At 37.8% G+C, this 26,688-nt stretch overlaps 1 protein-coding gene and 2 pseudogenes across 1 annotated transcript; all 3 read right to left on the reverse strand.

The window, feature by feature from the left end:
* Positions 1-533: 533 nt before the first annotated feature.
* Positions 534-5,072, reverse strand: LOC115572226 (extracellular calcium-sensing receptor-like; annotated as a pseudogene).
* A 2,702-nt stretch (positions 5,073-7,774) lies between these two features.
* Positions 7,775-11,884, reverse strand: LOC115572235 (extracellular calcium-sensing receptor-like; annotated as a pseudogene).
* Positions 11,885-17,222: 5,338 nt separating this feature from the next.
* LOC115572238 (extracellular calcium-sensing receptor-like) lies at positions 17,223-21,837 on the reverse strand. Its single transcript, XM_030402113.1, has 6 exons — positions 21,644-21,837; positions 21,163-21,451; positions 20,220-21,014; positions 19,882-20,109; positions 19,675-19,798; positions 17,223-18,136 (listed from the first exon to the last, which is right to left on the reverse strand). The coding sequence occupies exons 1-6, from the start codon at positions 21,730-21,732 to the stop codon at positions 17,223-17,225; spliced, it is 2,439 nt and encodes an 812-aa protein (XP_030257973.1). The 5' UTR covers positions 21,733-21,837.
* Between the last annotated feature and the right edge of the window lie 4,851 nt (positions 21,838-26,688).

Below are 26,688 nucleotides of genomic sequence, written 5' to 3' on the forward strand. Positions count from 1 at the left end.
TTCCCTGACAAATCACTCCACTCCATTTTTACAGGAAATATGCAAATAGCACTCCACCATCCATTTCATGGGGACTTAATACCCATGTAAAACCCTTTTGAATCCCATGTAAACCTGTCTACTTTATGTGAAACTCATGTAAAATCTTGCAGACAGAAAGACGTGTGGGTTTATACAAAACATGTTTTTCTAAAATTTCCTCTAAAAGGTTTTCTCCAGTTAAACACGGATGAGAGCTTGGACTGCAAGCTGTCATGTTAGAGGGTTAAATGTTTTACATGGGTTTAATATGGCTTTCACATGTAATCCCATAAATTTCACATGGGAAAGACCATGAACATGTTATCTGCTGGTGTTCTCTACATGTGCTCTAAAGAGAACCACATATCATCACCTGTAGTACCAAAATTTCCATGTGCTCTGAAACACATGCAAAATAGAATAATATTTATAGTTGTCCCATTTCTCTCTCTCTCTCTCTCTCTCTCTCTCTCTCTCTCTCTCTCTCTCTCAAAGACAAAATAACACATTATTCAGCATGATTTTGGTGCTCCCTTCCCCATCATATTCTTTTTTGTATTCTTCTCTGGTTTCAGTAAGATAATATAACATTTTGGAATAAAAATACAAATGAGCAGTCCAAAACTTGAAGCCAGAATAGCAAATATCTCCACAGCTACGCTGAACTTCCCAGGAGAGCTGACATATGCTGGGATAAAGTGATCCATACTGCACAGAATATCAGCATGCTAAAGGTGATAAATTTTGCTTCATTGAAATTATCCGGCAGTTTCCGAGCCAGAAAAGCAAGAATAAAACACAACATAGCCAGAAGTCCTATGTACCCAAGTACAGCCCCAAAAGCCTACAGCTGAGCCCAGAGCACACTCTAAGATGATTTTATCCTTGAATATTTTAAAATTCTCAAAGGGAAAAGGAGGAGAAATTGTTAACCAGAGGATGCATATGATAACTTGTACAAGAGTGAAACCCAGGACACTGAGTTTCTGCTGTGCAGGCCCAAACCATTTCATCACATCACTACCTGGGAGTGTGGCCCTGAAGGCCATTAACACCACTATTGTTTTCCCCAGAACACAAGAGATACAGAGGACAAAGGTGATGCCGAATGCTGTGTGTCGCAGCATGCAGGACCACTCAGAGGGCCGGCCGATGAAGGTCAGAGAACACAGGAAACACAGAGTCAAGGAGAAGAGCAGCAGGAAGCTCAGCTCAGAGTTGTTGGCCCTGACAAACAGGAGTCTGTCTGTATCTGAAGAAAATGAATGCTACAACAGCAGTCATGCATGTTCCAAAGAGAGAGGCTGCAGTGAGCAGTGCTCCCATAATCTCTTCATATGAGAGAAACTCTGCCTCCTTCTTTACACAGGCATCTCTTCTCTCATTTGACCAGAACTCAGGGTCACATCGCACACAGGTGACGGAATCTGAAAAAAATTATATTGAATCAGAGGACTAAAATAATGATTTCAGATTTCTTTTAATCAAGAAGGTTTTGAGACATGCAGAACTTCACCTCTGAATGACAATACCGACAGAAGTTTCGATCCTTAATAGAAGAAACCAAGTTTGCGTTCTAACTACTTTTGATTTTATCTTTATATTTCACCTTAAAAACTGTTTACCTTGCCTTATTTGGTGTCATTTCTTTCAGCACAACCTCACATGTGTGACTTCATAGTTATTTTTTCATTTTGACATACAGTATTGACATATTTGACCTTAAACCACACAAAAAACATAAAATCCGAGTAGGAAAAAGATAGATTTTTTACTGTGACAAACACACGCATGTTTAACGAACCATTTTCATAACTGAGATTGCAAATATAAATTGTTATTTTCTGAATGTGTATATGAGTTTATTGAAATTTACCAAATTATATACATCTATTTACAAGAAAATGCAGGCAATGCCTCAGGCTCAGGTTTCCCTCTGCTCCCAGCACAAAGAAGAGCTGCACTGTCTGCTCCACATTCAGTAGTCTCCTTATTGTCTTGACACATAAAACAAAAAAACGACTACACTAAACACTAAACATATTATACTACACACTAAATATACACTGCAAACACACTAAATGTCACAAATCTATTAAGTCTCAAAACCGTATCACTTATGCTGTCTCTCTTTCGCCTCTGTCACTCCCACAACTTTCCCCTCTTCTCAGCAACCAAATGCCATGCGTTTACATATCGTTTTTTGATTGGTTGATGTGGTGCATTTTTACACCAAAAGGAAAGGGGGTAGCCATGTTTTTTGTTGCCTTGCAAGCACTTTCTGTTTGCAAGCACTTTCCTTTGAATAGCTAGTTTTTACTGTTTCTTCTTGCACTAAAAACGCACCAAACGTAACAACAATATTCAGGAAAAAGCATGGCGTAAATTATTTATTATAAGTCTGGTTTTACTTTTATTTCATTTAAAAACTGGTATATAGTTTGTGGACCGCACTTTTGACACAAGTTAAAACAGAGACTCAGCGAGGCTAGATTTTGAATAGAAGCAACACATTATCACTTAATAATTGAGTTAATTATTAAAAATGTCAATTGACAATTTAATTTATTTTAATTTATTTTATGTTATGTTTATATTGTGGTTTTCAAAAAAGGAGAAAAAAAAAAAACACTGTCAATGCATTTTTTTCACAGTTTCAGAATATGTCACAACAATTATGCTGACAATTGTTTTCTTTATGCTGCAGCAATTAAGGTAGCTGATTTCATGCTTATGTATCAGTATTTTTTTAGGACATTTTGTCTTGATCTATTTTTTTTTTACATATTGTTTTTGGTTTTGCTTAAAATAGTCATGAACATGACAATTTAAATGTTGATGTTTGATCTTGCATCAAATATTACTACACCTGTGGCGTTGCTTATTTCTCCATCGGCACATCTTAAACAGTCATAGCAGCAGACAGGCTTTCCTTTCTGCAGGACCTTGCGAGTTCCTGGGGGACATTTCTCACTGCAAACTGACAAAGGCACCTACAGGGACAAGTAGACAATGACACTTTGACAAGATACTGATTTTGAAAGAATCAATCAATAATTTGAAGCATTGGACTCAAACATTGTAATACAGCGACAACAACTGAAAACATATGCATTAAAAACTAAAAAATTACCATTTGCAAATACAGTTTTCACATGGTATCTTACCTGTAGTGAGTTCTTGGCCCAAATTAAAGACTTATTTTGCAGAGTCAGCTGTTTCTCTGCAGGTAAAGATGCATCATAAAGGCCGACTCTGACAAACTCCACAGTACCATTTTCTGTAGGCTGCCAGTTGATAATTTCATACTTTGCAGCCGGGTCTCCATTCTCATCAAAGTAAACCTCATCTCCTTCTTTTGTTGTGAACCGAATCTTTCTTATGTGCTGTAAAATCTAAGAAGATCAATGTAAATCAATATCTGACAAATGTCTTAGCAATATGAATAACTGTAAAAAGAAAAAGAAATCTATATTGAAAAATCAGTCTTAGGTGTTCAACTCACCATAAAATGATCTAGCTGCACCTTGTTGTTACATGTTTTGTTACAGCTGAGGATATTATGAAGTGCATGGGCCATAGCATACACTCCTTTATAGACATTGTAAAAGAGAGGCATGAGTGTCATATCAGTATATGTGTTTTTCACTTCAGTCACATCTTCATGTCCAGTACATTCTCTCTGATTTTCTACTGATGAATTTAATTGCATGAATTTACAGCTAAATAATTTTTCCCAAAACTCTGTAAACAATTCATTACTTGATGAATTGAGGGGCTTCACATCCAAAATGAACTCTCTCATGCCACTGACATGTGCATTGGGGATGAATAGGCCTATAGCACCATCCAGAATATGATGCTTATCCCGGGCTGTAGTTTGGGAATCAAATATCCAGCTCTCAGTACCCACCCACTGATACCCAGTCAAGTTGTGGTAAGACAATTCCTGTATTATCACATATAAATCCATGGGGGAGAGGAAAGTGACAATCACCTTTGAAGTGGAAGCCTTGATAATGTCAACTATCTGCTGTAATTTCTCTGGTTGATCTGTTCGAATGAAAGAGGCAGAGTACTCCAGACAGATACCCAGCTGCTGGGCAGTTTCTATGAATGTGGCCATGCCATTATTACCGTAATCATCATTTGTTCTAATACCACCAACCCAAGTCCAACCAAAGTACTTGACCAACTGTGCCAGGGCTCTGCTCTGGTAGTAGTCACTGGGTATTGTTCTGAGGAATGATGGGTACTTGGTTTTATCACTGAGGCAAGCACAAGTTGCAACATGGCCGATCTAAAAGACAAATAATCAATATCCCAAGATGATAAAACATTTACAATGCTGAATATGATTTGGATGACTTCCACTTTTATTTGACTGTTTGGAAGAAATAACTAATAATAATCAGATCATGACAATTTAATGTATGCAAATCTTACCCACCAGTGGTATATGAAAAGGTCCGAGAAGAGTAGATATTGCCATGCCAGGAGAGGAACTTGTTCCCACAATATTAGCCTGAACTTGGGTACATGTTGTGTCAGACGATGCAAATGCCACTTCATCTCTAGTAACAGAGGCCAGTGCAACCCTCACACCTCTGGCAATGGAGGTACAATCATCATAGAACTTGTAGCCCAGAATGATGCCAGGCAGTAGGTCTGTGCTGTTATTAATCTCCTCTAATGCAAAGAGCATAGCCTGGGCATACTGGAACCCTCTGAAATTCAAACTGGATGCAAACAGTTTTAAAGCATTGCAAATGCAACCAAGTTGAACAATGAAACAACATCATAGTGAATAAATAAATTCAAGCATTTGACAGATTGTTAAAACATAGGGAATATCTGTCATTTTAAAATGTATTTAATCAGTCGTTGCTGTTAGGTATTTGAAATGAAAATAACATTGTCCAGTCTTATTTACCTGGTACATTGCAGTTGTTTTGGTTTCTGAATGTAGGTATCCTGTTTGGCTTTCCAACTTCTGTGGAAAGTGAAGAAACCCCCCAACATAATGTCCCCATCCTTAGAAAGCAGCGGGGTCTCTGGATCTCCTCTCCGCCTGCACACTGACTCCTGAGCTTGAGAGAGAGAAATCACCAACAACAACTGTAAAAGTGCCAAGCCCTTCTCTGGCTGCATCTGAGTGGACATCATCACATCTAACAGAGCTAAACCACTGGGTGGCATCACATGCACCTCAGTGTGAATCAAAAGTTTACACTTGTACTTATAAAAAAAGGAACAGTGATGTTTATCCATGTGTGCGTACAGAGTGGGTTGTGAGGAGGGAGGTCCCCGAATAAAAACATATTTTTTGCCATTTTTTTTTTTTAATTTGAAAAAAAAAAAAAACATGGTGGTGATGGTTGTGGAATCAGTATGAGTTTCTGGATTAGGGTTTTATATTCAAATGTACTTATAAATTATGGTGGTCGCAATTTATTTTAAACTACATTAATATGATGTTATAAGCTGTACTTTATGTCAAATTAAACAAAGAAAATATAAATAATATGGTCTTCAATAAACAGTAAAGAAAAAAGAAAAAATGAAGACAGTGATGTTAATCTATGTGTACTCACCAAGTGGGATGTGAGGAGGGAGGTAACCGAACATCGTTTTTTTTTTTTTTTTTTTTTGCCATTAGGCTATTAGTGCACTGCAATATGTGCAAAATCATATTATTGTTAAAAAGGAAGATAGTACATTATATATCATTGGTCTGGCCAGCTGGCCCTAAAGCATAATTGTTTGATGACCTGGTAGTGAGACTTAGTAATTGGCTATGTTTCTGGGCCATTTGGGCGCAGTACAATCAGACTTGCACACAATGTTATCATATTGTTAAGTTAACATTGTGTCATCACAATGACATGTGTGTGAATGTGTGTGTGGCATTTTTCTCTTAAAGCAGAGAGAGGAGGATAAGCATTGATTAAGAGTCACATTTGTGTCCACCTGATGAACGTCTCCAGTTTTAGCTCTGTTTTAATCTCCATTAACTCTTCAGCTGTGAATTTTGTCTGTCTGACATGTGGTGATGGGCAGGAGCACATTAGATTTGTTGCTGAGTATAGCCTGTGAAGGCTGATGGCAGCAATAATGAGGCAAGATAGTATTAAAAATAATAATTGTATGTTAATAACTCACATACAATACACAATAAAACAGCCTGTACAACACATAGTTATTAGTAATTAATTTTCATTTTTGTCATTTTGGAGTTGTAAGACCAAAAAGTCTCATGTTATGTATGGATAAGAAATCATTCCTTGTACAAATGAAAAGATTCAGTTGAGCTAGTTGTGCTGAGCCTTGTAGTCAGCAGTCAGAATAACACTTCAGCAGAACCAAGAGGAGCAGTCTCAACAAAGACATAGCTTTTCACTGCTCTAACGGCCGTACCAATCAGCTCTGCAGCACATTGGAGAGCAAACTGAAAATGTTTTTGTCTTTACAAAATTACGATTTTATTTCCTGACCAGAATTACAATAAACATTAATAGCTGTGGAATCAGTAAGGAATTCTGGATAAGGGTTGTATATTTATTTGCACTTATAAGTTATATGGGTCGCAATATATTTTAAAGCACACTAATCAGATGTAATAAGCTGTATTTTATGTCAAGTTAGAAAAAAAATATATAAATAATATAGTCCTAACTAGACAGTAAAGAAACATAGTTATACTCTAAGTAAGCTAAAAAGATATAATTAGCCACAATTTGTGGCAAATTAGGAAAAAATTGAAATGACACGGACGTGATTAGAAAATATAAACAATAATACAAATAATAAAAAGATACAAATAAAACTGTTACGCTATGCCTTAACTAACTAGTGAGGAGTAAAAAGACAAATTGGATATCAAATCGGACAAAACATAGAAATAACAGGCAACTAAGTAAGTTATTAACCATACATGTGAATCACATTGTAGAGAAACCCCTTATATTGCATGATTAGGCCTATAATGTATATACTTAGACTACTATAACAAATTATGTTGTAATACGAGACCGAATAGGTGATTCTCATATACATATGCAATAAAAAATCAAATGCAATGCCACATCAAATCCGAAATATATTCATCAGACACTACACTTACTACCAAATAATACCATATACACCACTCTTAATGCTACCAACATGGACCTACAATGGCTTAATTAGACAACGCAGACTGTAATTTGACAAATATAGCACCATATTGCCAATGGTCAGACAAAGAACATAGCTCAGAGGATGGTACATTTATCTGTGCTCCATGTTACATGCAATAGTTCATGTTATTACAGGGTAATTTGTTGCTGTTTACAAACTTGTTAGTACCTTATGAAACTTTCGTCAAGGTTTATTAGTGACATTGCAAGAAAACTGTTCAGCAAATTACAGCCTGTGTAATTAAAAGATTGTAGGTCAATGGTGGTAGCATTAAGTGTGGTGTCTGTCACAATTTGGTAGTAGGGGTAAAATAGCATGTTGTTAATTTGTTTTGGAATTTATATCTGATATTGCATTTGATGTCTTATTGAACAATCTTTTGATGTTTAATATATGAAGTGTGTTGTATTCTGTTATTTCGATATGCTATGGTAAGGAAATTATGTGCATTGGAAAATTGATAGCATTACAATTCATGTCCTCATTGAAATAAAGGTAGATGTCTATTTGACAGTCTGGTTAGCAAATTATTGTGTGTGAGGACAGAAAATGCCTTTGCCACCTTATCAAGTTGTCAGGCTGATTTTGGTGCTCCCTTCCCCATCATATTCTTTTTTGTATTCTTCTCTGGTTGCAGTAAGATAATGTAGCATTTTGGAGTAAAGATACAAGTAAGCAGTCCAAAACTTGAAGCCAGAATTGCAAATATTTCCACAGCAACACCGAACTTCCCAGGAGAGCTGACATACGCTGGGATAAAAGTGATCCATACTGCACAGAATATCAGCAGGCTAAAGGTGATAAATTTGGCTTCATTGAAATTATCAGGCAGTTTCTGAGCAAGAAAAGCAAGAATAAAACACAACATGGCCAGAAGTCCAATGTACCCAACTACAACCCAAAAGCCTACAGCTGAGCCCAGAGCACAATCTAAGATGATTTTGTCCTTGAATATTTTTAAATTCTTGAAGGGAAAAGGAGGAGAAATTGTTAACCAGAGGATACATATGATAACTTGTATAAGAGAGAAACCCAGGACACTGAGTTTCTGCTGTGCAGACCCAAACCATTTCATCACATCACTACCTGGGAGTGTGGCCCTGAAGGCCATTAACACCACTATTGATTTCCCCAGAACACAAGAGATACAGAGGACAAAGGTGATGCCGAATGCTGTGTGTCGCAGCATGCAGGACCACTCAGAGGGCCGGCCGATGAAGGTCAGAGAACACAGGAAACACAGAGTCAAGGAGAAGAGCAGCAGGAAGCTCAGCTCAGAGTTGTTGGCTCTGACAACGGGAGTTTGTCTGTATCTGAAGAAAATGAATGCAGCAACAGCAATCATGCATGTTCCAAAGAGAGAAGCTGCAGTGAGCAGTGCTCCCATAATCTCTTCATATGAGAGAAACCCTGCTTCCTTCTTTACACAGGCATCTCTTCTTTCATTTGACCAGAAGTCTGGGTGGCATCGCACACAGGTGATAGAATCTGAAAAAAAAAAAATTACATTGAAGCACAGGTCCAAAAATAATGATTTCAGATTTGTTTTCATTTAGCTCAAGAAGGTTTTGAGACATGCAGCACTTAACTTCTGACCGACAAAATGAGAACTGAAAGAATTGCATACTGGTTTTTAATATAACTTACATTTTCATGTTCTCTGCACACTGAATTTCATGTTTGTTTATGGACATTTTATTGTTCATGAAGCACATATGCACAGAACAACAGCTGGTCAAGGCGAGAGCTTTGTTGAATACCAGAGGTCAGAGAAGAGCTCTTTTTCTACAGCAGCATCCCTATCGCCAACCCACTTGATAGGTGATCCAATGGAATAGAATTAGCAACTTGCTAAAGCTAAACTGAGATCAAGATTGATAACAACTGAACAATCTTCAAATCCTCTATAAGTTAAATATTGTAACTTTAATGAGGGAAGTTTTGCTAGTCTGACATCAACAGAAACAGGATTGAAATGTATGAGATTTTGATAATTCATAGAAGAAACCAAGTGTGGTTGAACAAACAAGGAAAAAAACAAAAAAACATTTACAAGACGGGACTCAATTTTAAAAGTCAAGAGGGTCAAGGCTACAGTTTCTAAAGATAATTAATGATTTCTAACAACTAATGAATTAGAAAAAATATATACATTTTCTATTTCATTTTTTTCATTTTATTCATTAATGTTAATATTGTGATTTTCATAAAAGGAAAAAACACCCTCACTGTCAATACATTTTTCACAGTTTCAGAGTATGTCACAACCTCAGCAGTTCAGATGAAAACTATCTGCATGCTGAGGTGGAGGGAACATACTGTGAGCCTTTTTGTAATAGGAGTATGCTTACAATTGTTTTCATTACAACGTTTAGGGCAGACAGATTTTGAAAAGTAGCAACACATTATTACTTTTATGATTAAGTTTTCGATTAAAAATGTCTGGGCTATGAGTCATATTGATTGTACCAAATAAAACACTGCTGCTGACAATCCATGCTGCAATCCCTCTCTTTTCAATGCATGTGAGGCCTGAGAATGACTGGGATGAAAAAATCTGGCTGCTGAAATCTTTTCAATGATTTTCTCATACGTATACACACTTTGAAAGTCAAGTTTTTTAGGAATACTTTGTGTTTCAATTAAATTGTGATTTTATTAAAATTGCTAGGCATTTCCGAGACTGCATTAATTAATGTAGCTGATTTCAGGCTTATGTATCAGTATTTTCTGAGGACGTTTTATCTTGATCTATTGATTTTTTAACTTACTGTTTCTCGTTTGTTTAAAATAGTCACATGAACATGACAATTTATACATTGATGTTTGATCTTGCGTTCAATGTTACTACACCTGTGACGTTACTTATTTCTCCATTGGCACATCTAAAACAGTCAAAGCAGCAGACAGGCTTTCCTTTCTGCAGGACCTTGCGAGTTCCTGGGGGACATTTCTCACTGCAAACTGACAAAGGCACCTACAGGGACAAGTAAACAGTGACACTTCTACAAGGTACTGATTTTGCAAGAATCAATCAATGATTTGAAGTATCGAACACAGAAATTGTAATACAGCGACAAAAGCTGAACACGTATGGATTAAAAACATAAAACGAAAAAATTGCCATTTGAATTACAGTGGTCACATGGTATCTTACCTGTAGTGAGCTCTGGGCCCAAATTAAAGACTTATTTTGTAGATTCAGCTGTTTCTCTGCAGGTAAAGATGCATCATAAAGACCGACTCTGACAAACTCCACAGTACCATTTTCAGTTGGCTGCCAGTTTATAACTTAATACTTTGCTGCTGGGTCTCCATTCTCATCAAAGTAAACCTCATCTCCTTCCTTTGTTGTGAACCGAATCTTTCTTATGTGCTGTAAAATTTAAGAATATATACATCAATATAGATCAATATCAGACAAATGTCTCAGCAACATGAATGACTGCAAGATCTTTTTTAAACTAAAACATCAGTATTTGGTGTTCAACTCACTGTGAAAGGATCTAGCTGCACCTTCTTGTTACATGTTTCATTACACCTGAGATTATCATGAAGTGCATGGGCCATAGCATACACTCCTTTATACACATTGTAAAAGAGAGGCATGAGTGTCATATCAGTATATGTGTTTTGCACTTCAGTCACATCTTCATGTCCAGTACATTCTCTCTGACTTTCTTCCGATAACTTTAATTGTTTGAACTTAAAGCTAAATAATTTCTCCCAAAAGTCTGTAAACAATTAATTGCTTGATGAATTGAGAGGCTTCACATCTAAAATAAACTCTCTCATGCCACTGACATGAATAGGCCTATGGCACCATCCAGAATGTGGTGCTTGTCCAGGGCTGCAGTTTGAAAATCAAAGATCCAGCCTTCAGTGCCCACCCACTGATACCCAGTCAAGTTGTGGTGAGACATTTCCTGTATTATCAAATATAAATCCCCAGGGAAGAGAAAAGTGACAATGACCTTTGATGTTGAAGCCTTGATAATGTCAACTATCTGTTGTAATTTCTCTGGTGGATCAGTCCTGAATAAAAGAGACAGAGTACTCCAGACAGATATCCAGCTGCTGGGCAGTTTCTATGAATGTGGCCATGCCATTATTACCATAATCATCATTTGTTCTAATAGCTCCAACCCAAGTCCAACCAAAGTATTTGACCAACTGTGCCAGGGCTCTTCTCTGGTAGTCATCACTGGGTATTGTTCTAAGGAATGATGGGTACTTGGTTTTATCACTGAGACAAGCACAAGTTGCAACATGGCCAATCTAAAGGACAAAATAAATCATATCCCCAGATAATGAAATATTTACAATGCTGAATATGATTTTTATGACTTCCGCTTTTATTGCACTGTTTGGAAGAAATAGCGAATAACAATCAGATCATGACAATTTAATTTATGCAAATCTTACCCACCAGTGGTATATGAAAGGGTCCGAGAACAGCAGATATTGCCATGCCAGAAGAGGAAGACAATCCCACCATATTAGCCTGCACTTGGGTACAATTTGTGTCAGAGGATGCAAATGCCACTTCATCTCTAGTAACAGAGGCCAGTGCAACCCTCACACCTCTGGCAATGGAGCCACAATCATCATAGAACTTGTAGCCCAGAATGATGCCAGGCAGTATGTCTGTGCTGTTATTAATCTCCTCTATGGCAAAGAGCATAGCCTGGGCATACTGGAACCCTCTGAAATTCAAACTGGATGCAAACAGTTACAAATAGTTGCTAATTCAACAAAGTTGAACTATGAAACAACAAAGTAAATAAATCAATTAAATAATTTGACAGATAGGGAATATATCTCATTTTAAAACATATTTAGTCAGTCTTTGCTGTTAGGTATTTTAAATGTAAATAATATTTTTCAGTCTAATTTACCTTGTACATTGCAGTGGCTTTGGTTTCTGAATGTAGGTGTCCTGTTAGGCTTTCCACCTTCTATGAAAAGCGAAGAATCCCCCCAACGTAATGTCCCCATCCTTAGAAAGCAGCCGTTCTCTGGATCCCCTCTCCGCCTGCACACTGACTCTTGAGCTTGAGAGAAATATATCACCAATAACAACTGTAAGAGTGCCAATCCCTTCTCTGGCTGTGTCTGAGTTGACATCATCACATCTAACAGAGCTAAACCATTGGGTGGCATTACATGCACCTCAGTGTAAATCAAAAGTTTACACTTGTATTTATACATTTTTGAAAAAAAACAAAAAAAACAAACACAAAAACATTGATAAAGAGAGTGGGTTGTGAGGAGGGAGGTGCCCGAACTGAAAAAACTTTTTCCATTAGTTAGTGCACTGCAATGTGCACAAAAGCACACTATTGTTAAAAAAATACAGCTCAAGTCAATTCTTAAGGAAGATAGTACATTATTAAGTCTCATTCCCAGGTTGTCAAATAGTTGTAGGAACATGTCCTTTTTAAACAGCTTTATATCACAGGAGATGCGATCTTCAGGTCCACACAGATTTCCCTCTGACCCACTTTCTCTGACACCCTAATGGCCTGACTCTCTCCCTCCCCCTCTCTCCATTCACACTCTGATAGTGAAGCGACAACATGTGCCGGGCAATAAACATTTCTTCGCGAGAAGGGACTGCTGGCTGAGTTCACAAAGGGGGGTTGCCAGACCCCAAAGGATTATCGCTGAAAGTGGGAAGATGACCATTTGTCACCTTAAGTTCCCTCTTACCTGACTTATATAGGGTCTATGTTAACAAGACACTGGACATCTGAGACTCAGAAAGGTCTCCTTTAACGTCTGGATATTGTTCACTTTGACGGACTGTTTATAATTCAGTGCTCAGTGGTCACTGGGAAAAACAAGGTCCCAATCTGTTATACCAGGCTTGTCATCAACAGATATCCTCCACATCTGGCATGAGCCATCAAAGTGCCACAACGTGTGAGTTATGACACTCAACCCAGCCAGAGTGTCTCTACATTCCCAGCAGGAGAAAGGAAGAACTTAATTTGTGTCTTAATGCTAAAAGGGTACTTAAATGTAATCTCATCTTTTGCAGTACAAATTATTCTTAATCAGCTGGATGAGAACCCAAACATACTTTTTCCCCCTGTTTTCTGAGCTTAAGGAAACTACAGTTAGTAATTTCAGATTTAATCTCTGAAAGTGTGATGGAGCCACAGCTCCACCTAGTGGTAAGTCCGGGTATAGTTAAGAGGAGAGTTTCTGAAACGGACGGACTTTATATTTGTACTTATAAATATGGTCAACTACCTCCAATGTATATTCTTGTACCAAAAGTTGAGCTAACCTTTTTCGAAATGTTTTTAAGCCATCAGTGCTGCTAAAATCGTGTGCAATTGTGTGTGTGTGTCTTGTTATAACCAATGACTTCCCTTTTACTTTATTAGGCAATTCCTGTCATGTCCTTTTCATGTTTATGTAACAAAGGTTGATGTAAAGACCATGGTGGATTTAGGTGAATAAGTCGATCGTGATCTTAAAACGTTAAACCGTTATTATATTTCAATAAGCAATAAGTTCGCAATATGAGCTGTAATATGAGCTGTGATGTCACCGGAGGAAGTGACGTGCCAGTCCACCCTCAATCCTGCCTTCAGCGTAAGTGTAAAAAGAGCAGACTTCACGTTGCTCGCTCTCTTCTCCTCTTTTTCGTAACCCCTCCCTGTTTAATCTTTTCTACGACGCGTTTAAACTTATATATTTCAAAACATAATCTCCGTACTTTGCTTTGTTTGCGGCTCCGGACTTTTTCTCCAGAGATTTGTATTGCTTCCAGAACTCTTACTAAGCAACACGCCGTTATTTTGAAAATAACTTCATTTCGAAACCGAAGCAAGAACGAGATTAATCCTTTTTGTACTCCTTTATATCGCCAAGTATTGCAACTCAGTAAGCCAGAAGAAGCTATTTTTGTTTTTGTATTAAGTAACTAAGACGGACTCGCCAGGCCAGCGTTTCTTTCCCCGTTATTTTTATACATGAAACCTAGTCGATATATGTTCGGATCTCAGCAATAATCAGCTCAAGAAAGAGACTCTGACCAGAACTCGTGATTATTATAAAGTCGGTGCAGTTAACTGCTCAAGAAGCCGTGAAGAAATCCACAGCCTAGAGAAGAAATAGCATCCGATCGTACCCGGGCCGCCTCCAGCGCACTCAAGCAAGAACACTGCTGGGCCAGGAGCTGTCCTCAGGTGAACCAAGACGGCATCGCTCTACAGCGGCTCTGAAACCGCCGCCGCCTCCCTGCACCAAGACGAAGCTGCTCCAGACAGTCCGGAGTCCGGGACCCCACTCTTCTTCAAACCAAGTAGGCTGAAACATTTCACACGACAAGAGTCACACTCGAATGAGATCAGAGTTGGTGTTTGTGGAAGCTTCGAATATATATAGATCTATATTTCACAAATTCAAAGCCCTCGCCATATCGCCTCGATTGAATAAACATTAATTCGTAGTGATAAATTATCGGTTACTTACACTAAAACCCACCATCGTTTAGAATTCATCTTGTCCTCATTTTATTTCACAATATCTGTTAATGTTGTCACATATTTGAATCATTATTTCACATCCTTTATTCTGCATTTATTTAGTAAATAAACATATTTAACCGTATGTCGTTGTCTGTGCTCTTTTACCAGTAATTAATCATCCCTTTTTATCAAAGTAGTGTCTCCTACATAGTGATGCTTTGGGGTGGCCATGTCATTGGCCTGGCCAGCTGGCCCAAAAGCATCAGTGTTTGATGACCTGGCAGTGAGACTTGGTAATGACTATCTTTCTCTAGAATTGCCTACTTCAGCTTTACTTGGTTTGTTTAACTTCATTTGGGGCCATTTGGGCGCAGTGCAACCAGACTGGCACACAATGTTATCACATTGTTAAGTTAACATGGCTATTATGTCATCACAATGACGTGTATGAATATGTGTGGCATTTTTCTCTTAAAGCAGACAGAGAAGGATGAGCATTGATTAAAGTCACGTGTGCGTCCACCTGATGAATGCCACTTCAAAATCAACTCCACTTTGAGCTCTGTTTTAATCTCCATTAACTCTTCAGCTGTGAATTTCGTCTGTCTGACATGTGGTGATGGGCAGGTACACACTGTAAGTTTTACATTTGTTGCTGAGTATAGCCTGTGAAGGTTGATGGCAGCAATAGTGAGGCAAGATAGTATTAATAATAATACTTGTATTTTAATAACTCACATACAATACAAAATACACAATAAACCCCTTGTACAACACGTAGTTATTAGCAATTCATTTTCATTTTTGTAATTTTGGAATTGTAAGAAGAAAAAGTCTCATATGTTTTGTATAGATACGAAATTGTTCCCTGTACAACATTAAACTATTAATTTCAGCTAGTTGTGCTGAGCCTTGCAGTCAGCAGTCAGAGTAACACTTTAGCAGAACCAAGAGGAGCAGTCTCAACAAAGACATAGCTTTGCACTGCTCTTATGGCTGTACCAATCAGCTCTGCAGCACATTGGAGAGCAAACTGAAAATGTTTTTGTTTGTGCAAAATTAAGATTTTATTTTCTAATCAGAATTATAACAGACATGATTAATAGTTGTGGAATCAGTAAGGAAATTCTGCATATGGGTTGTATACAGGGGCAGCTGTAGCTCAGCAGGTAGAGCAGGTCAGCTAATGATTGGAAGGTTGCTGGTTCAAATCCCAGCTCTGGGTTTAGCTGAGCTGCATGTCGAAGTGTTTTTGAGCAAGTTACTGAACCCAAAATTGCTCCTGATGTGGCAGGGGAGCCCTGCGATCAGCTGGTGACTTGTTCATGGAGTGCCTGTCCTCACCAAGAGAAAGCTGGGATTGGCTCAAGCACAAACCCCTGCGACCCCATAAAAGGGATGAAGCGGTTACAGACAATGGATGGGTTCTGTACTTATAAGTTATATGGCTCGCAATATATTTTAAAGTACAGTAATAAGATGTACTTTATGTCAAATTAGACAGAAGAAATATAAATAATATGGTCTTAACTAGACAGTAAAAAAGAGTAAAGTAGTAGAGTAAACTAAAAATACATAATTAACCATAATTTGTAGCAAATTAGGCAAAAATCAGAAATGACACTAGTCATTAGTAAGAAGCCAAATTGTATATCAAATTGGACAAAAAATAGAAATAACAGGCAACAAAGAAAGTTATTAACCATACACTTAAATCACATTGTAGTGGAACCACTTACATTTCATTATCAGACCTATAATGTATATACTTAGACTACTATAACAAATGTTGTTCTAATATGAAACTGAATAGTTGATTATCATATGCATATGCAATAAAAAATCAAATGCAATGCCATATCAAATATAGAATATATTCAACAGACCCTACCCTTAGTACCAAATAATGCCATAGACACCACACTTAATGCTACCAACATGAACCTACAATGGCTTAATTAAACAACGCAGACTGTAATTTGACAAATAAAGTGCCATATTGCCAATAGTCAGACAAAGAACATAGCTCAGAGGATGGTACATTTATTTGTGCTCAATGTTACAAACAGTAGCTCATGTGATTACAGGGTAATGTGTTGCTGTTTACAACCTTGTTAGTGCCTTATTAGACTTTTGTCAAGGTTGATTAGTGACATTGCAAGAAAACTGTTCAGCGAATTACAGCCTGTGTTCTGTAATTAAGAGATCGTAGGTCCATGTTGGTAGCATTAAGTGTGGTGTCTGTGTTATAATTTGGTAGTAGGGATAAAACAGCATCTTATTAATATACTTTGGAATTTTTTATGTGATGCCTTGCATTTGATGTCTTGTTGAATAATGTTTTGATGTGTAATATATGAAGTGTGTTGTATTGTGTTATTTCAATATGCTATGGTAAGTAAATTATGTACATTGGAAAAATCGACAGCATTACAATTCATGTCCTCAGTGAAATAAAGGTAGATGTCTATTCGACAGTCTGGTTAGCAAATTATTGTGTGTGAGAACAGAAAATGCCTTTGCCACCTTATCAAGTTGTCAGGATGATTTTGGTCCTCCCTTCCCCATCATGTTCTTTTTTGTATTCTTCTCTGGTTTCAGTAAAATAATATAACATTTTGGAGTAAAAATACAAATGAGCAGTCCAAAACTTGAAGCCAGAATAGCAAATATCTCCACAGCAACACTGAACTTGCCAGGAGAGCTGACATACGCTGGGATAAAAGTGATCCATACTGCACAGAATATCAGCATGCTAAAGGTGATAAATTTGGCTTCATTAAAATTATCAGGCAGTTTCCGAGCCAGAAAAGCAAGTATGAAACATAACATGGCCAGAAGACCTATATACCCAAGTACAGCCCAAAAGCCTACAGCTGAGCCTAGAGCACACTCTAAGATGATTTTGTCCTTGAATATTTTAAAATTCTTAAACGGAAAAGGAGGAGAAATTGTTAACCAGAGGATACATATGATAACTTGTATAAGAGTGAAACCCAGGACACTGAGTTTCTGCTGTGCAGGCCCAAACCATTTCATCACATCACTACCTGGGAGTGTGGCCCTGAAGGCCATTAACACCACTATTGTTTTTCCAAGAACACAAGAGATACAGAGGACAAAGGTGATGCCAAATGCTGTGTGTCGCAGCATGCAGGCCCACTCAGAGGGCCGGCCGATGAAGGTCAGAGAACACAGGAAACAGAGATTCAAGGAGAAGAGCAGCAGGAAGCTCAGCTCAGAGTTGTTGGCTCTGACAACAGGAGTTTGTCTGTATCTGAAGAAAATGAAGGCCACAAAAGTAGTCATGCATGTTCCAAAGAGAGATGCTGCAGTGAGCAGTGCTCCCATAATCTCTTCATATGAGAGGAACTCTGCCTCCTTCTGTACACAGGCATCTCTTCTCTCATTTGACCAGAAGTCGGGGTGGCATCCAACACACATGATAGAATCTAAAAAAAATAACAGAGAAGCAGAGTGCCAAAAAGAATGATTTCAGATGTGTTTTTATTTAATTCAAGAAGGTTTTGAGACATGCAGCGCCCTACTTCTGACTGACAAAATGATATGTGAAAAAATTGCCCACCATACTGGTGTTAAATGGAACATACCTTTTCAAGTAATATGCACACTGAATTTTATGTTTGTTCATGTTATTTCCCAGTGGAAGCATGTATGCACAGAACAACTGGAGGCCAGAGAGAGAGCCCTTTTGATACCTCAGGTAGGAAGAAGAGTTCTTTCTCTATAGCAGTATGTCTATTGCCAACCCACTTGGTAGGTGATCCAATGGAATAAAATGAGCAACTTGCTAATGCTGAGCTGAGATCATGAATAATAAAAACTGAATAATCTCAAAAAATTCTCTATTTGTAAAGATCTGGCTTCAATTAAGGACGTTTTGCTAGTTAGACATCAACAGAAACCTGTAAATTCATGATATTTTGATAATTCATAGACAACGTAAAAACCAAAGAAAAAAATAAAGAAAAAACTTCTTTACCATGAAAATGGTCATTTACAAATCTTATCTCAAATGTAAAAGTCATGAACATTGTTAATCTAATAACTTACAATTATGATAAGCTCATCGCAGGGCCCTCACTGATAGTAGAGGCCATCATGCAAGGTGCCAACCGCACATCAGGTTCAGGATTCCCATATATATATATATATATTGGTATATATATATATATACATATATATATATATATATATATATATATATATATATATATATATATATATATATATATATGAAACAATGAATGAAACAATAAATACATATCTCTCTCTATCTCTCTCTATATATATATATATTAAGTCAAGAGGGTAAAGGCTACATAGAAAATAAAAATATTCTTAAATGTTATTTTATGATAATATTGTGGTTTTCAAAAAATAACAAAAAAACACTGTCAAAGTCTGTACATTTTTCACAGTTTAAGAGTATGTCACAACCTCATCAGATCACATTAAAACTATCTTCATGCTGAGGTGGAGGGAACATACTGTGAACCTTTTTGTAATAGGAATATGCTGACAATTGTATTCTTTCCATTGTTTAGTGCAGACAGATTTTAAATAGTAGCAACATATTATTACTTTTATAATTATGTTATTGATTAAAAATGTCTGGGTTTATGAGTCATATAGGTTGTAGCAAATAATACACTGCTGCCAGGCTGAAAAAAGCAGACTGTTGCAATCTTTTTAATGATCACTCATATGTATAAAAAACAATGAAGGTTGAGTCACTTAAAATACCTTTGTGTTAGAATCACACTGGAGTTTTAACATTGATGGGCATTTCCGAGACTGCATGAATTCAAGATGCTGATTAAAGGCTTATGTATCAGTATTTTCTGAGCACATTTATCTTGATCTATACCTACTTCTGAAGGTATGTTTTTTTATTTTGCTTAAAATAGGCACGTGCAAATGACAGTTTATACATTGATGTTTGATCTTGCATTAAATATTACTACACCTGTGACGTTACTTATTTCTCCCTCAGCACATCTTAAGCAGTCAAAGCAGCAGACAGGCTTTCCTTTCTGCAGGACCTTGCGAGTTCCTGGTGGACATTTCTCACTGCAAATTGACGAAGGCACCTAGCAGACAAATAGACAATGACACTTTGACAATGTTCTGATTTTGCAAAGATCAATCATTGATTGATCGCATGGTATCTTACTTGTAGTGAGTTCTGTGCCCAAATTAAAGACTTATTTTGCAGAGTCAGCTGTTTCTCTGCAGGTAAAGACGCATCATAAAGACCGACTCTGACAAAGTCCACCATACCATTTTCTCTTGGCTGCCAGTTAATAATTTCATACTTTGCTGCTGGGTCTCCATTCTCATCAAAGTAAACCTCATCTCCTTCCTTTGTTGTGAACCGAATTTTTCTTATGTGCTGTAAAAACTAAGAAGATATACATCAATGTAGATCAATATCAGACAAATGTCTCAGCAACATAAGTGACTGCAACATTTTTTCAATATAACAACATCAGTCTTTGGTGTTCAACTCACCGTGAATGGATCTAGCTGCACCTTGTTGTTACATCTTTCATTACAGCTTAGAATATTATGAAGTGCATGGGCCATAGCATACACTCCTTTATAAACATTGTAAAAGAGAGGCATGAGTGTCATATCAGTATATGTGTTTTGCACTTCAGTCACATCTTCATGTCCAGTACATTCCCTCTGATTTTCTACTGATGAATTTAATTGCTTGAACTTACAGCTAAATAATTTCTCCCAAAACTCTGTAAACAATTCATTACTTGATGAATTTAGGGGCTTCACATCCAAAATGAACTCTCTCATGCCACTGACATGTGCACTGGGGATGAATAGGCCTATGGCACCATCCAGAATATGATGCCTATCCATGGCTGCAGTTTGGAAATCAAAGATCCAGCTCTCAGTACCCACCCACTGGTACCCAGTCAAGTTGTGGTGAGACAATTCCTGTATCATCACAAATAAATCTGCGGTGAGGAGGAAAGTGACAATCACCTTTGAAGTGGAAGCCTTGATAATGTCAACTATCTGTTGTATTTTCTCGGGTGGATCTGTTCGAAAGACAGAAACAGAGTACTCCAGACAGATACCCAGCTGCTGGGCAGTTTCTATGAATGTGGCCATGCCATTATTACCATAATCATCATTTGTTCTAATAGCTCCAACCCAAGTCCAACCGAAGTACTTGACCAACTGGGCAAGGGCTCTGCTCTGGTAGTCATCACTGGGTATTGTTCTAAGGAATGATGGGTACTTGGTTTTATCACTGAGACAAGCACAAGTAGCAATATGGCCAATCTAAAAGACAGAATAAATGATATCCCCAGATGATAAAACATTCACATTGCTGAATATGATTTTTTATGACTTCCTCTTTTCTTGGACTGGCTGGGAGATGTCAGAATAATAATCAGATTTTTTATATATTTAATTCAATCTTACACACCAGTGGTATGTGAAAGGATCCAAGAACAGTAGATATCGCCATGCCCGTAGAAGAAGCTGTTCCCACCATATTAGCCTGCACTTGGGTACATGTTGTGTCAGAGGATGCAAATGCCACTTCATCTCTGGTAACAGAGGCCAGTGCAACCCTCACACCCCTGGCAATGTAGGCACAATTATCATATAACTTGTAGCCCAGAGAGATGCCAGGCAGTATGTCTGTGCTGTTATTAATCTCCTCTATGGCAAAGAGCATAGCCTGGGCATACTGGAACCCTCTGAAATTCAAGCTGGATGCAGACAGTTGTAAAGAGTTGCAAATGCAACCATGTGAACTATGAAACAACAACACAGTAAATAATAATATGAAATATTTTGAAAGATTGTTTACACATAGGGAATATATCTCATTTTAAAACTTTTTTGTTAATCTTTTCTGATATGTATTTGAAATGTTCATCATATTTTTCATTCTAATTTACCTGGTACATTGCAGTGGCTTTGGTTTTTGCATATAGGTATCCTGTTTGGCTTTCCACCTTCTATGGAAAGTGAAGAATCCCCCCAACATAATGTCCCCATCCTTAGAAAGCAGCGGGTTCTCTGGATCCCCTCTCCGCCTGCACACTGACTCCTGAGCTTGAGAGAAAGATATCACCAACAACAACTGTAAGAGTGCCAAACCCTTCTCTGGCTGCGTCTGAATGGACATCATCATATCGAAGAGAGCTAAACCAGTGGGTGGCATTACATGCACCTCAGTGTATATCAAAAGTTTACACTTGTACTTATACATTTTGGAACAAAAAAAGTACAGTGATGTTTATCTATGTGTACGTACAGAGTGCGTTGGGAGGAGGGAGGTCCCCGAATAGAAAAAAAAAATTGCCATTATTTTTTTCAATTAAAAAAAAAAAACATGGAGGGGCGGCTGTAGCTCAGTGGGTAGAGTAGGTCTTCTAGTGATCAGAAGGTCACTGGTTCAAATTCCAGCTCCGGGAATACTGAACCTTATGTGCGGTTGGCACCTTGCATGGCGGCCTCTAACATCAGAGAGGGCCCTGCAATGAGCTGGCGACTTGTCCAGGGTGTACCCTGCCCTCGCCCAGAGGCATCTGGAATTGGCTCCAACAAAAAAACCCGAGACCCCATAAAAGGGATTAAGTGGTTACAGAAAATGGATGGATGGGAAAAAAAAAACATGGTTGTGACGGTTGCAGAATCAGTATGGAATTCTGGATCATATACCCATATGTACTTATACGTTACAGTGGTCACAATGTATTTTAAAGTACATTAATATGATGTTATAAGCTGTACTTTATGTCAAATTAGACAAAAAAAATTAAATAACATGGTCTTCAATGAACAGTAAAGCAAGACAGTTATACCCTAGGTAAACTAGTATTACACATGTCATGTGTACAAACAAGGACAGTTACTGTATATAGTATTTTATTGTCTTTATTCTAGTAGTTCTTTTTATTATTTTTTTCATTCAAATTGTTATTATATTCCTAAATATCTCTCTATTACTGTCTCTATTTTTTGAGACTTACTCTTGTTGTTACACTGCGTGGTACAGGGCACAACCTAAAAGAGTACAATGAGGCAGGAATAGAGTGAAGGAAGATTTATTGATACTTCACAATGAAATATGCAGGAGCAAGGTGTGGCGAAACTCCAGCTGGAGAGTCCATCGGAGAGGAGAGAAGTTTTGGAGGAGAGGTTGCTCACTGTGGCGCTGGTGAACATGGTGGTATGTGAAAGTTCAAGTGAGCTTGTGGCAGGGGTGTGGAGCCACTGGTAGTTGGGATTGATTGCCAACCTGTTACAGGTGTACTTGTGTGTCTGCAACTCTGGTGAGGTGAAACTTCGCCCGGCCTCTCAGTGCACCTCTGCAAGCAGAACAAAACAAAAAAAAACACCCAAAACACAAATGTCCACTACAAAACTTGACAGGCCGTAACACTTGTCCTGCTACTTATTTCCCTCTATACTGCTGTCTTACCTTTGAATTTCTCCCAATGGGGATCAAAGAAGGAACATCTCACATTATCCTGAACTTATAAAACACAATAAACCATAATTTGTAGCAAATTAGATAGAAGTTAGAAATGTATGGCCTTGATTAGAAAATGATGATGATAATAATAATAATAATAATAATAATAATAATAATAATAATAATAATAATAATAATAATAATGATAATAATAATAATAATAATACTAATAATTTAGAAAAACTGGTAGAGTATGCCCTTACTAACTAGTAATAAGTAAGACACCATATTGCATATCAAATTAGACAAAAAAAAAAAATAGGAAACAAAGTTGGTCTTAAAACATACACCTAAATCACATTGTATGGAAACCACTTATATTGCATTATTAGACCTATAATGTATATACTTAGACTGCTATACCAAATTATGTTCTTATTAGAAACCAAATTGATGATTCTCATATGCATATGCAATAAAAAATTAAATGCAATAGCATATCAAAGCCAAAATATTTTCATCAGACACTACCATTACTACAAATAATACATTAGACACCACACTTAACGCTACCAACATGGATCTAGAATGGCTTAATTAGACAACGCCGATTGTAATTTGACAAATATAGTGCTGCATTGACAATAGTCAGACATAGAACATAACTCATACGATGATACAATTATTTACGCTCTATGTAACATGGTCAGTTAATTACAGGGTAATTTGTTGCTGTTTACAACCTTGTTAGTGCCTTATTAGACTTTTCGTCAAGGTTTATTAATGACATTACAAGAAAACTGTTCAGCAAATTACAGCCTGTGTTATGCAATTAAAAGACTGTAGGTCCATGGTGTTAGCAGTAATTGTGGTGTCTGTGTTATGATTTGGTAGAAGGGGTAAAACAGTATCTAATTAACTGTTTGTATAGCATTATGTTGTGTGCTGTTGTTTCAATATGCAATGGCAAGAAAATGATATACATTGGAAAGATTCTACAGTATTACAATTAATATCCTCAATGTAATGAAGGTAGATGCCTATTTGACAGTCTGGTTAGCAAATTATATTCTGATTGAGGACAAAAAATGCCTTTGCCACCTTGTCAAGTTTTCAGGATGATTTTGGTCCTCCCTTCCCCATCATGTTCTTTTTTGTATTCCTCTCTGGTTTCAGTAAGATAATATAACATTTTGGAGAAAAAATAAAAATGAGCAGTCCAAAACTTGAAGCCAGAATAGCAAATATCTCCACAGCTACACTGAACTTCCCAGGAGAGCTGACATACGCTGGGATAAAAGTGATCCATACTGCACAGAATATCAGCATGCTAAAGGTGATAAATTTGGCTTCATTGAAATTATCAGGCAGTTTCCGAGCCAGAAAAGCAAGAATAAAACACAACATAGCTAGAAGTCCTATGTACCCAAGTACAGCCCAAAAGCCTACAGCTGAGCCCAGAGCACACTCTAAGATGATTTTCTCCTTGGACCCTTTAAAATTCTTAAAGGAAAAAGGAGGAGAAATTGTTAACCAGAGGATACATATGATAACTTGTATAAAAGAGAAACCCAGGACACTGAGTTTCTGCTGTGCAGGCCCAAACCATTTCATCACATCACTACCTGGGAGTGTGGCCCTGAAGGCCATTAACACCACTATTGTTTTTCCAAGAACACAAGAGATACAGAGGACAAAGGTGATGCCGAATGCTGTGTGTCGCAGCATGCAGGACCACTCAGAGGGCCGGCTGATGAAGGTCAGAGAACACACGAAACACAGAGTTAAGGAGAAGAGCAGCAGGAAGCTCAGCTCAGTTGTTGGCCCTGACAACTGGAGTCTGTCTGTATCTGAAGAAAATGAATGTAACAATAACAGTCATGCATGTTCCAAAGAGAGAAGCTGCAGTGAGCAGTGCTCCCATAATCTCTTCATATGAGAGAAACTCTGCCTCCTTCTTTACACAGGCATCTCTTCTCTCATTTGACCAGAAGTTGGGGTGGCATTTCACACAGATGATAGGGGGGCGCTAGCGAGCAGGCGATGGAGTAGGCAGCACAAGCAACATCCTCTGCTGAATTTCGGTTAAAAGTTCTTTTTTAGGCACCTTACACCAACAGAAAACTACGACACATCGTTCTGAGTTAATTCTTTTTCAGTATATTATCTTTATTGTGACACCGTAGCGCGAATGGCCTACAATTTGCGAAAATTCGAGTACACCAGAGGAACTGACGCAACCGGGCCCAAAGCCTCAAGCTCGAGTGATTCACCACCCAGGTGTAACACACAGGAGCCCGAAGACCAAATGGATGTCGCGGACCTGAAAGCAGAAATCCTCACAGAGTTGAAAATGGACATAGCCACGCTGCTCAGGTCGGAACTCAAGGCCGCTCTGGCCGAAGATTTTGAAAACATCAAATCCGAGCTACAGGCAGTAAAAACGGAGCTAGCAAACAATACCGCGGCGATTCGCTCCGATGTGGAGACGATGAAGACAAGAGTGGCACACATGGAGTGTCTTCTCTACCCAGCATGGCTCCGGATCACGCATAACGGAACTGAGAAGCAGTTTAAAAACGCGGGAGAAGCCATGACCTACGTGAAAACCAGAATCCTACCGGACTCCTCCAAAGACTGACCATGACTTGAAATGAGTGAGAATAGCTAAATTTCACGTCTGAATAAGGTTGGTGCTGTCCATCTTGTCACGCAAACACATCACCTTGACTGATATACTCTACAGAGCCAAATGGCTCCAGTTTGTTCCAGATGAAGAAGTAGAGAGCACCTAAGGTATCAAAACTGTGCTGTTTTTTTTTTTTTTCTTTTTCTCACTCTTTTATTTTTGTTTATAACAGATAATAATTTGAATGGTCAGAATACTGTTCTGTCACTATCAGTATCACTTTTTTTTCTGTTTACTCAGCACTTATAACAGAAGAAATATTTTTTGTCTTTAAAGGAAGGGAAACAAACAAAAAAAAAAAACTTTTGAATTTAAAACATTTTCCAAGGTGCCTTATACAAAACTATGTTCTGCAGCAGAGCTTGTTCTTTTAGAGCCAGTGTATCCCCACACAAGCACTTAAATGTGTAGATACTGTTGCGAGGGGTTTGGGAATCACCTAGTTCTTTCAGGTGAGGGTTGGGGATTTTCTGTACCTGGGTTTACAATCGGTTTTCTTTTCTTTTTTCTTGGTTCATTGGCCATGCTTACTTATCTTTTAAGGGTCCTTTCAACATTTTTGAAACTATAAATGCAGGCAGACTTAGTGCACCGCTGATCTTCCCCTGTTTTGAATATGGCTACGACTAACACAGACTTTTCAAACAAATCAACTAATTGTGACGTAACCTTTGTAAGTTGGAATGTAAAATCCTTGAACCACCCCACTAAACGAAAGAAAGTATTGACTCATTTGAGAAAATTAAAGGTAGGAATTGCCTTTCTCCAGGAGACGCATCTCCGAACCTTTGACCATTTTCGACTCAGGGGAGGATGGATTGGGCAATCATATC

Source organism: Sparus aurata, chromosome 2 (assembly GCF_900880675.1).
Source record: "Sparus aurata chromosome 2, fSpaAur1.1, whole genome shotgun sequence".
NCBI lineage: Eukaryota > Metazoa > Chordata > Actinopteri > Spariformes > Sparidae > Sparus > Sparus aurata.

Coding starts and splice junctions, on each gene's coding strand:
- LOC115572238 (XM_030402113.1), bottom strand. CDS start 21,732: ATGTTGGGGGGATTCTTCACTTTCCATAGAAGGTGGAAAGCCAAACAG. Junction 20,110..20,219: donor TGCAGCTAGATCCATTCACG/GTGAGTTGAACA, acceptor ATATCTTCTTAG/TTTTTACAGCACATAAGAAA. Junction 19,799..19,881: donor GGGCACAGAACTCACTACAA/GTAAGATACCAT, acceptor TTTGTCTGCTAG/GTGCCTTCGTCAATTTGCAG.